This window comes from Mercenaria mercenaria, chromosome 19, assembly GCF_021730395.1.
Source record: "Mercenaria mercenaria strain notata chromosome 19, MADL_Memer_1, whole genome shotgun sequence".
Classification (NCBI taxonomy): Eukaryota; Metazoa; Mollusca; class Bivalvia; order Venerida; family Veneridae; genus Mercenaria; species Mercenaria mercenaria.
Window position 1 is genome coordinate 43,057,804 of NC_069379.1, and position 12,444 is coordinate 43,070,247.

The 12,444-nt window shown below is 33.7% G+C and overlaps 1 protein-coding gene across 1 annotated transcript; it reads left to right on the forward strand.

Moving 5' to 3' along the window:
- Positions 1-9,031: 9,031 nt before the first annotated feature.
- On the forward strand, positions 9,032-10,694 carry LOC123542070 (complement C1q subcomponent subunit B-like). The gene is made up of 2 exons (XM_053531329.1): positions 9,032-9,077; positions 10,282-10,694. The coding sequence occupies exons 1-2, from the start codon at positions 9,032-9,034 to the stop codon at positions 10,692-10,694; spliced, it is 459 nt and encodes a 152-aa protein (XP_053387304.1).
- The last annotated feature ends 1,750 nt before the right edge of the window (positions 10,695-12,444 follow it).

The window sequence follows — 12,444 nt, forward strand, 5'->3', positions numbered from 1 at the left end:
TCCAAATCTACCATGTGAGAGGTCTTTGGCCAATCCTGGAAGGCGTATTTGTAGTACGTATCTTAAATAGGACCAAAAACGTACATTCGTTCGACTTAAATAAATCACAAATATACAGGTGTATGTAAATCTATTAAAGGCATTTTGTTAATGAAATTTTTATTGGACATATAATACTATATTAATTCATCATTAGATATTTAGCATTGCGGATTGACTATCAAACTTGAAAAATATGAAAGTAATAGTTAAAGTGGCAGGGGCAAGTTTTTCTATTGTGACCCAGGTAAGTTTTTAAATAAAATAAGTAGATGCACTTTGATAAAGGCATTTATCTTCAACTGGTTATTTATAATGTTTATAGAAGTAAGGGTTCCTGCGTACGAGAAATTATTTTGTAAAAAAAAAACTATATGCTTGGATCGATTTTCCTATTCCTGTATAGGCGGCCGGGTCTAAAATCTTACCTAATGTAACGGAAGTCAGACGAAATGGAAACGATCATCAAACCACCAAGATTCAGCTAAATGTTCGGAAAAGGTGAACAATTATGAGACACTTTTCTTTCTACTATTACTCTCGTCTGGTCACATGTTTTAAAAATATACATACGTTTTAGGTCAGTCATTTGCAGAAAGTATGGTACAGTTCGTGCAAGGTGCGCATTTTGGACCATTTTTTCCTCAAACTTTAGTGTTCTGAAACCGGAGGTTTACTCATTTTTTATCATAGAAACAACGAAATACACAGGCTGAAATTAATATATGCAATACATTCGCTCAACACTTCCCTTGCATTTCCTAAAATTGGATTTTTCAAAACAATTTTGTTCGCACTGGTATCAAGTTAGATTTGTGGAATATTCAAATGTACTATCCATTGCCCCCTTTGCGTTGTTTGCTAATAACAACAGTTGTAGGTTCAGCATTTATACTTCCGAGTTCAAACAAATACACTATAAGGTAAAACAGCAGAGGGATTTAAATATTAATATGAGAAGTTGATTACGCATACATGATAACTGCTTAAATACGGAAGTTTCAGCCATTTTCGATTGTATAAAATCGATGTCTGAAAGTGTGATAATGAAGTTTTATAAACGGAGGATATTAAGCAAATACCCGGAAAAGTGCTCTCATTTCCTCATTCATAATCAAAAATCAATGAAATTGTTACATAAATTATAGATATGTGCATACTCAGTTGATACGTAAAATTTGTATTTTCTTTAGACAACTAATAAGTAAATGCTAGTCCGCATGTTAACTTACTGTGACGTCATCCGGCCCAAATTTGTCTCTTTCTTCTATTTTGCATTCGCTGAAACAGTTCCTGCTTTTTGTCTATTTTTCAAGCTACCATTAATAAAATCGCTAGAATATTAACGCGATATATAAGCATTAGGCCAACAACATCAAATTATAAATGTGACATCATAAAGATGTCAAAGAGGCGTAGAATATTAATCTTCACTCGAAAGTTGTAGTTGTAACGAAAAATGTGTTAAATCAGGGAAAGAGACAATGCTATGCTGTATAAGCTTGAAGGGACAACACACTGAAGAAAACAATATTCTATTAGGGATACGGGGGTTTATAAGTTTTCAGGAGAATATATCTGATAACCTGCAGTTCAGATGTCAGAACGCAATAACCTTCAGTTAGCTTCGAATATTACTATTAATAGTACTCCTTGATACGGCTCGGTGCATCACAGCTCAGCGTCCCATTTCATTAATACGACAGAAATATCAAATGAACAGTAAGGTTGTAGAAAATGCATTAAAGGCGAGAAACATGGAACCCTTGGTATTTACTAGTTGTATGGATCAATTACGTGTCAAATGACAGCGTCATAAGGACGTTGAACCGCTTTAAAGGTAGTAATGTTGTCTTTGAGACCATAAATATATTCTGAAATCTGTAATTGAAATAATCTCATTTAGTATGTTCTTATCAATCATATTTTTAAATTTTAGCAAAACACGAAAAAACTTAAGTAATTGCTTAGCTAAGTCTGTTATTTAAACTGCTTGTTTTTGCCCTTTAGGCGTCTCCAATGTTGACATTTTCATCTATATCAGACCCGTACATGACTATTTCATAGATTAAAACACAAGAACTCTGAATTTTATAGAAACTGAAGTATAAAAGGAAGAAATATACTTAAGCAAATACTTAAGTTCGTTATCTCGTGCTTAATTAGAAATTTCGTATTTGCGTGACTTAAATAAGTACTGCAGACAAATAATACTAACCAAAATTTAATTTAGCTATAAATACATCAGTAAAGAAAAAATCAACATTAAATAACAATAGCTTAAGCAACAGCAAGATTTTAAAATAACAGACTTAACTAAGTACTTACTTAAGTTTTTTCGTGAAATTGGGGCCAGAACTAGAAATTAATACATTGGAGCACTTTTCCAGGCATGTGTTGAACTCCCCTCAAATATATTTTAAATTTCATTACATTTAAAGATGTTTAATATGATTAATACAGGAAACAATTTGTAAAAGGTTGCAGGTCAAGGGAAGGAAATATCGTAGTTATCATTCTGGAGTTAACTCATCGCGATACTTTCCCATTGACAGTTTTAAGTTTTATATCTTTTAGATAGATTAAGATGAAATTAATCTGGATTAGAGTAAAAAACGAGAATAAATTGCCGATTGTCATTACGGGTTCATCACCTAATACCCCAGTCACACATACGGCGCGGATAGCTACGTCTAGCCACGGAATGAAACTTAGTAATCCGTATCGATCCGTACCTGGGCCGTACGGTGTCACCCCGGTATAGAAGTACTTCCGGGTCGTTGTATCCTAGAAAGTAGTTCTTTGAAATTTTGAAGTTCCCAATTTAACGCTATCCCTACTTTGACATGTTATATTCCAAATGTATTTATTGATATTGTGTACATTTTTTGTCATTTCTGATGTCTTTAACAGTTGTTTTATGTGTTTTTTTCAGGATTACATTTCTGTGCAAGATTAAAAATACCCCCAGACTGGTGGCCATGACAGTGTCAGTGGAAATTTAAAAATGGACTAGAAAATTGAGTGTAGAAAAAAATTCATTTGAGGTGGTGTTTTTTGTGATATTTTGAGGGTATAATTTTTTCCCTTTTTAGAAATACGAGCTGTAAATCTGCAATTTTGTTGTGAAATTCCAATCCATGCCCAAAAAGTGCTTTTTTTTATATACAGCAAAAAGGGAGAAAATTGTACGGGCCCAAAACCCATATGGCAATTCAGAAAGGGAAATACTCCAACAAGGGTTTACAGTCATAAAAATCACACATAGTGTGAAAACAATAAAAAACATGGTAAAAAAAATTTTCCCAAGGGGAAATTAAATTTTTTTCAAATTTAAAAATTAGTTTTGAATTTTCTTTAAAAATTTGAGTAATAGTTTTTCCCCTTTGATTTGTCGTTTTCTATTAGTGCAAAGACAGAACAACGGAAGTTTAAAAAAAGGGCTAAAAAAAAGAAGACAATATTTTTCATTAAATTTTTAAGAAAAAAATTTTTTAAACTTAAATTTTTTAAAAAAAATTCTGTTTCGCATAGCGTTTTTTTTCCGAAGTTTTTTATAAGTTTATAGTAACAGTTACAAAGTGCCGCGAAACCCCATGGCCGGGGAAAAGTTTAGTGTGGAAGTTTAATTTTTTGGCCCCGGGGGGGTTTAAAAATGAGGCTATAGGGGTTTTGTAACGGATCGGAAGATGATTGTTTGGGGGCCTGGACTCGAAGGTCACGGTGTTATTACACTGATGTTAAAGCCGTCAGCAGGTCTAACATGATAAAAAGAAATTGGTGAATGTTTTTCCCTGGGTATGAGACGCATAAAAATATTACACAAATAATTATTTTTCATTTCAGTAAAATAATGTGCACGGCTTTTTGGCTTTAAAGGACATTGTTCCCGGTGTGCCCGGTGCTTTTGTGGGGCTTTATTAAGTATAAAAAAAGTTTTTTTTACATGCAACAGGGTTTGTATTAAAAAGGGTTTATTTGGGGGTTGCTTCAGTGTATAAAATAGTTTTTGTTTTGTTGGTGTATTTTTTTATTTATATTTGTTTTTTATTTGAAATATTCCGAGCTTTCGTTCACCCCGCTCAGGCGTCGTCGATACTTCTCCCTTGAATGGAATGCTTCTATTTGATTTGTTTTTCGGTTACAAGCGGTTTTTGGTTACAAAGAAATATTTAAGGGGGGCTGATTTCCGGGGGCGGCCTCGTGCAGTTTCCTTAAATGTATTGCCCTGGTACCGACTGGAAACCAAACTTGAGGGTTTTTGTTTTTCAGTTTTGTCGTTTCATTTATTTATTTTTAGATGGTTTTTCCTGTTGGGACTTTTATTCATTTTTTTTTGTATGTTGTTTTTTTTACTTTTATGTGTTTAAATTTTTTAAATGTGTTTCAGAAATTTGTTGTTGGTGAAAGAGGTTTTGGTAATATTTTTTAAATTTTTTTCACGTTTCACTACATATATGTAGAAATTATTTATTGCAGTGTTTTAATGAAAACTTCCGTAAAATGCCCGAAAGTTGATATCAGCAGAAAAAAATATGAGGTACAACGTGTTTTTTTACTTTTTTTTTTTATAGGGGTTCTGATCTCATTAGAAAATACACACACACCAGTGTTTTTTAAAAAAAGGCGCACCCGGGTTTAAAATCTTTTTTGTTTTGAGGCAGAATTCCCTATGTCAGAAGGAAATTTTGAATCTCCCCTCGCGACCCTAAAAAAGACCAACCCATTAATCGGCGGGCAGAAGTTGATTTTAGGTAACACCCAGAAAGCGGGAGTTTTTTGGTAACGATTAATGTTCCACCCGGTGCATTGCCCCCTGGTCCCCATTTTCTTAGTCAGAACGTAGCCTAAAATGTCTAAGCTTGACAGTTTAGGGGTACCCTGGCGGGGTTTTGGGGCCGTTGGAGTCTTGACCTTTCCGTTTTCCCCTTCCAAAAGGTGCGGATCGGTTTGCATTTTCGTTTTAGGGATTGTTTGGGGTTGCCGAAGAAAAAATTCTTTTAAGATACTGTGATGTATTGATTGTTTTTTTTCCCGTAATTGTAAAATTAACCCCCAATTGGTCTTTTTCTTTTGGGGTTTTGGTTTTAGTCATTAAAAATTCATTTTTCCAATTTTTGGGTAAATTATGCATTTTTTTTTCTAAAAAATTTCATATTTTTTAAAAATAAAAAATTATTTGAAATCATTTTTTCAAAATAAATAAGCTTTAAAATTAATAAAACATATATAAGCTTAACTAGTATATCACGTTGATTTCATGAAAATCTGATTTTAAAATTTTCAAAGGAAGGCAAATTTTGTAATGTCCCTTTTTCTTTAAAATTCCGGTTTCCCAGCCAATTTCTCCGCAAAGTAGGGCTAATGTTTGAAATGTTCTGGGGAAAAATTTTTTTGCGATGCAATTTTGTGTAATTTTTTTGCAAACCCCAAATTTCAAGATTTTTTGGGAAAAAATTTTGGTAAATTAAAAATTGATAAGTTTAGGGGTCACCCCCGGATAGAAGTATTCCCGGGGCGTTTTATCCAGAAAATATTCTTTGAAATTTTTAAGTTCCCAATTTAACGTACCCCACTTTGACATGTTATATTCAAAAAGTATTTTTGATTTTGTGTACATTTCTTGTCTTTTGTTCTTAACAGTTTTTTTTATGTGGTTTTCGGATTAATTTCTGTCGGAAGGAAATTTTAAAAATACACCCGAAGGTGGCCTGACAGATGTCAGTGGGAAAATTTAAACTAGACTAAATTTGATGTGTAGAAAAAAGTCATGTTGATGGGGTGTTTTTTTGGATTTTTGGGGATATTTTTACCTTTTGAAATACGGCTGTCAATGCTGCAATTTTGTTTTGAAAATTCCCCAAACCTGTCCAAAATGCTTGTTTTTATATACAGCAAAGAAGGGAAATTGTCGGGCCCACCTCCTTAAAGTAGTAACCCCTGTCAACGTACTAGTCCGTACGGGTCAGGTACGGATCGATACGGAATTTCAGTTTTTCCGTAGAAAAGTGCTATCCGCGCCGAGTGTGACTTGGTTAAAGTTAAAATTTTTTATAAATTTAAAAAAAAAATTCGTAATGTAATTTTTCTCCTTGCCTGTATTACAAATGTACTTTTGTGGGTTGAAAAAATGATAAATACTTTTTGGGAATATGGCTTTTATCTGGGGTGCCGTCAAGAAGTATTTGTTTATATTATTGATATAAACTAATGTAAACCTACTGAATTTTGGACTCCACTGTGGCCAAGTGGTGGTCACTGTCTTTAAACCGGTGTAGGTTCAATACCCGCTTCAGTCGTAGAATTCTTGATATAAAAAAGGCCATCGAGCCAGCTTACGGATGGTCGGTGCTTCTTCCTAGGTGACTGCCAGTGATAAAATGATGCCTGGACGGGTACCTGGAGTCTTTCTCTACCATCAAAATTATGAAAGCCGCAGAATATTGTCAAAGCCATGAATAGTCTATATGTTTTACCAAATGATTTATAATACATATTCTCCAAGTGTTGCGAGATATTGACCAATGAGTTATAATACTAATGCGCCAAGTATCGGGAGAAATGGACGAATGATTTATGAAACGAATGCGAAAAATGTCGCGAGAAACGGATGAACGGTTTATAAAACGAATGCGCCAAGTGTCGCGAGATACATACGAATGATTTTCAATCCAAAGGTGCTAAGCCATGCGAGATACAGGCGAAGGTTTTATAACAAAAAATGCGCCAAGAGTTGCGAGATATGGTTAGTACATCTAAATTAAAAATAGAAAAAAAAAACAATGGCAAGATCTGTAGGAAAATTTCTGAAGTAATTTGCAAATGCAAAGTTTTGTTTATACATTCTATAGTTTAGATATTTACTAGAGTTTTCAACAACACTATTCCAGTTTTGTACAAACTGATCTTTAAACCCATTGCTAACAATACTCTTAAACATACTAAAAGAAGCAACAACTTGATTCAACCAATAATAAAACAAACCAATACTATTTAAACTAATACATACATAGTCTATCCAATTTAATTTTAGGAAAGTAGATATGATGTCCTATACAACATACATTGTATTACAGATTTTGTCTTCTTTACAGCTCTCTAATTTACCCCCAAATTAAGAACTCGACTTTTAATTTGTACTGAGAGTGTTAAAAATCCTAAAGCACCAAACTCATACTATTTGGAGTACTTTTAGGTTCAAAACGGCTTTTATGTATTTTACTGACATTTATCCATAATACTAACAATCTTCTAGCGAAATTGGCAGTTTGTAAACAATACCTACTACCTTCTTGCTGAAGAGCTAACGGGATAATTTGTAGTCACAACAAAATGCCTTAAGATAGAATTGTTATTAATATAGCTGCCTATTGTATCACACATACATGATGTAACACTGGATGTGTAGTCCAAATTGAATTATACCAACTGCGCATTATATAACTGCTACCCAATTATTGTTGATATATATGTGTATTTTAAGAATTGCAGCAAAACTTTAATTCTTTTCACCAACTGTTATTTCACGAATGAGATGTTGATGCTCATCTTGAGAAGAAAATGGCTCGCGAAAACTCTTCCTAATGACCTTTCCCAGATTTATTTACATAATCTAACTGTCATTTCGGTCGTCAATGTTGTATACTGACTGTTGCAATTGTTAAGACAAATACAGAGGCCGAAACATGTTCTCCTGGTGTTTTAATGGACAATTATGATTGAAAGTATTAAGCTTTAAATTATGAATCCATGTCGCTACACAGTGAAAAGCCGCTCCCTAAACACAACCCCCACCCTCCCCCACCCCCACCCCACCCCCACTTATGAAATTTTGAAATCAGTCTGCAAAAAATGAAGCGAGCGGTAGCTGATTTTCAATGAAAATATTTTTAGATTCTGAAATAAAAATGGAGAGGGAAATCCGTTGACAAAGTGATAAATCTGATTGGCCTTACGCTGAATTTCGCAGTTTCAAAACATAATACAAACGATGTGTCGGAAAGTAAAGGTTTCTCCTTGGATGACGTTAACTCTCCTTTTTTATTTTTACATCCTGTTGCCATCTATATAAATAAGTATATTCATTGTTTTCCATCAACTATTTCACATTTATAGAAACTATAGATGTGTTGTACGTTCTGTTTATTATTTCAATATGTGCAAATGGAAAAAAAAAACAATGATATAAGAGCAAACAGGTACTGAAGGCCGGGGACTGCACATTATTTTCAGCAATGGTGTTTAAAAAACGTAAGTTTAGTCCGGAAAACGCTCCTGCACGCATTCTAGACAAAACATGTTCCTCAGAACCAACAAGCAGCTCGTGCTTGCATATATTGTCTGACTTAGCTACACCATTGAAGAGTAGAATCCCTTAGATGTTTTGTATAAGTGCATTTATAGTGAAAAGAATAGTTAGACTTTGACTTTAATCTCATTGCACTATTCCAATTCAATTTTATATTGCAATAATACCGGATTCATTCTCCAAGGATACGGAAGTAGTATCGGAACACTGGGTAAATGGATAGAATATGTCTAACAACTGTGAAAAATAAATGTATACATTGGAATTATATTCAAATAAAGTACGTGTTATTCTTCATTAGTATCTCTAACTATTTAAGCAGAAAGTATAGCAATAATAGATATATTTCGTGATAAAATATTAACATGATATATTGCTGTGTTTTGTGCCAATTGCAATACTAAAAATAATATGATTTGCTATAGTTGATAACTATTTTTGCTGTAAAGTAAAGGCTTTTGAGAATTCTTTTAGGAGGCAGTTGCTTGTTGGCTACTGTTCGTTTAACTTAGGTTAATTTGCTTGAGGATTTTCTGCTATTCTTTTGAAAAACTTCTTCAAACCAGAATGGATATATTTTATTATTTATATATAATTTATTTTTCTGTCCTCCATTATTCAAACGCCGCTACGGATGGACATACATGTTCCAAATTCCCTTACGAGGAACAGCTTCTAGAGAAAATGGGTAGAGTTGAGGCCAAAATGGAAAAATTGGACGCAGAATTGAGTAAATTCAAAGAAAGTGATTTTTTTTCTTATAACGTCGAAAAGACGAACTGCAAAGACAACAGAAGATATTCTCCCAAGAATATAGCACACTTAAGGAGGATATATAAACATCAGGTAGAAAACTCATTTAATTTGTATGTATTATTATTTAGTACAGTCAACTGATCAATCAATAAATAAGTTTTGTGGCTATTACATTTGTAAATAAAGAAAAAATGAGCACAGCGTTGATCAGGACTAATCTGATCAGGACTAATCTGATTTCTGCATGAACAGTTCTATAAAGTATGAAATCAACACATAAATTAATGACAAATTCTGCATAACAGAACACAATGTTAAAATCTAAATGAGATTACACAATGCTAAAATCAACATGACATAACACAACGATAACATCCTTATGTTATTTTATAAAGATAAGATTTGCATGGCATAACATAATGGTAAATTCAAATGATATAACACAATGATAAAATCTATAATACATTATACTGTGAAAAATAACATCTACAAGATGCACAAGAATAGAATGATAAAACTTACATGACATAACACAAAGCTACAATCTACATTAGTTTACTGTTTATTACTCATTTAAACAGTCTGAACTAACATCATTAAACGCACAAGCTGGTCTAACACGCAACGATGTTGGACAATACAATGTATTAAGCCGAGTTATGTGAAAGATTACTACCCAAGTGTTGTTATTTTGTAATGAAAATTAAAAGATAAAGTCACTTATGGGGTAAATAAGCATGGGAAGGGCTAAATGTAAAGTTGTTAGAAGTTGTTGCCCTACCCATTTGCTTTTGTATTTTTGTAATTCTATGTATCTACTTACATGTATATATGAGCAATAAAATATGGTTTCAGATTATATTAAAACAAATGAGCATCATTAAAAACGTAACAAAAACTGAAAGCAAGTATGTCGGATACCATTTTTACATCTGCCAGATGGTATGTTAGGCTGCTGATGATGCCAGAACTAATCAAATTTAAAGGAATCTCTTTTCAAACTTAACTCCCTCTCAGTTCCTCTATTCTATTTAAATACTAACGATGTCAAATGCCATAAAATTCTGGGTTAATACCCTGCAAACAAAATCGATCATTCATAAAGCACCAAATATACTTGTATAAAATTGGTTTCAGATCATACAATATGACCTGTATTTATTTCTTTATTGTTACAGAAAAACCTGATGCTCCAATAATTGCCTTCAATGGCTACAGAACCGAAGGTGGAGATTGCATCAAGGATAAGGCGGTCGTACTTCCTCACGTGCTGTTAAACGAAGGAAGTGGGTACAACCCGAACACCGGATATTTCACAGCACCGGTCGCCGGACTATACCACTTTACTGCGCATGTCTGCCAATTTGGAGGACAGTTTATGGCGTTCTCTATTGTCCAAGGGGATAAAATAATTGCGCTAAGCACTGTATATGAAGACAGAGACAATAGCTGTAGCTCAGCAAGTGCTCCAGCCAAACTAGAGATCGGCGAACGTGTTAATGTTCAGTCTACTTATAATGCTAGTCGGTTGTTTTCAAATACACACAGATGGCCTTCTTTCACGGGATATTTAGTACGTAGCTATCGTTAATTTACGTAGAATATTCTTTCACAAAGTGCTGTGTGAATACAAATATCGACAGTTTGACTGCTTTTCGCAAAACACTTCAATACTTTTATCGTCATACGAAATTACCCCTAAGCAAGATTCGCGAGCTTATGTAGAAAAGTCATGTACGTCAGGCTGTGTCATGATAAATATCGATAGTGGCAATATTTTGATCCATTTTCACAAAACACATAAACACTATTTTCAACAAATAAAACTACTCCTATCTGTAGTGAAGCAAAATCTATTGTCTATTGCCTGTAAAACCTACCGCATGATTTCCTTATAGATACTGTTAATTAAATATCAAAGATCTTTGTGGGTTTAAAAGTTATGAAGTCTCCACTTACAGTCAGTGTTGTATTTTATTCAGGCTTGTTATTAAATGACCTTATGCATTTCATGTATATCAGTGCTATTTGGGTGCAGATTTTATTCTTTAGATAAGCAGTTTGCTTTCTGTAGTATTTAATGACAATAATTACAATAGTATCTATCAAAATGATCTTTTTTGAACGTCTGTATGTGCTCACTTTCAAAGCATATTTATACTACATTTCATTTACAAAGCACTTTGATGTACTTTGACCGTTGTAGTCACTCTAGAGATATGGCTCTAGAATTACTTTAAACTGCATAAATAGTCTCAGCTTAATAACAAGAAGTATTGTCTTTGACCTCAATCAAACTTACACATAATGCATATCACTGTGAACAGAAGGTCAAGTGTGATGTGCACTTACTTCTTCCCCAGGTTTTTTCCCAAGGCACTGCCCGTAAGATTAGTCAAAATCGCGCTGATGATTAAATTGAGTAATTTAATATTTTTTTCTCTGATCTCAGTCTGACTAACTATTAATCTTTAACCTGCTAAATTTCTATAATGAACTGGTCCATCATTCAATTCGGACAGTGAGGAGGAGCGGTGGTCTAGTGGATAAGGTGTCGGCCGCTCAATCCGGGGGTCGTGGGTTCGAGCCCCACTGGGGTCACGACCATGACTTTTCATATGACACCAGTACTGGTTTTTCCAGGAAGCGGACTCGAGAGTGGTTCCATTAAGCTTGAAGCTTTCATCACAATCGAGCTTAAACAAATTAGTATAAACTAATTCGGACAGTACCGTTTATCATTCAAGGGGTGTTCGCTGAAAATTAACTGAGTGAATATCTTGGTCTGCGCTGGTCAGAAAGGCAGAATAATTTACCACCAGCAGGCTTAAGGTTAATATGTTTCGCCCTAGAATCTAAGTCAAGATCAATAGCCAGCAAGTTCGAACCAGTATCTCCAGAGTTGTTACCCATTGATAAGTTGAAAGTGTAAATATAGACAGTTCTTTGATATTAAACATACTAATACAGAACATGTAAAATCTAGGTCTTGTTCAAAAAATCAATAAGTCCAGACGAGATCTCTAGAGATAACGCCATGGAATCACATCTCAGTAAGTAGCGTATTTAAAAGTAAAATTAATTCAGTATAACGGGCGAACACTGCGATTTTAATACTCTTGTTGGCATATAATATACTTATCTATCTGTGTTAAGAAATAAAATCTTCATATCCTCCTTTAAAACCAATAAGTCAATTCAAACATAAATAGATAAACCAAGCAATAAAGCAATTTTAATCCTTACCCCGCTAAATTTCTATAATGAACTTGTCCATCTTTCAATTTTGGCTAAACCATTTATTGTTTGAAGGGATGTTTTGATTTTCTTTCATCTTTTAT

Bases quoted from the DNA above. Each gene is read 5' to 3' on its own strand.
- LOC123542070 (XM_053531329.1), top strand. From the start codon at position 9,032: ATGGGTAGAGTTGAGGCCAAAATGGAAAAATTGGACGCAGAATTGA. The intron at 9,078-10,281 runs GTAAATTCAAAG...TTATTGTTACAG, and splicing joins AAAATTGGACGCAGAATTGA to AAAAACCTGATGCTCCAATA.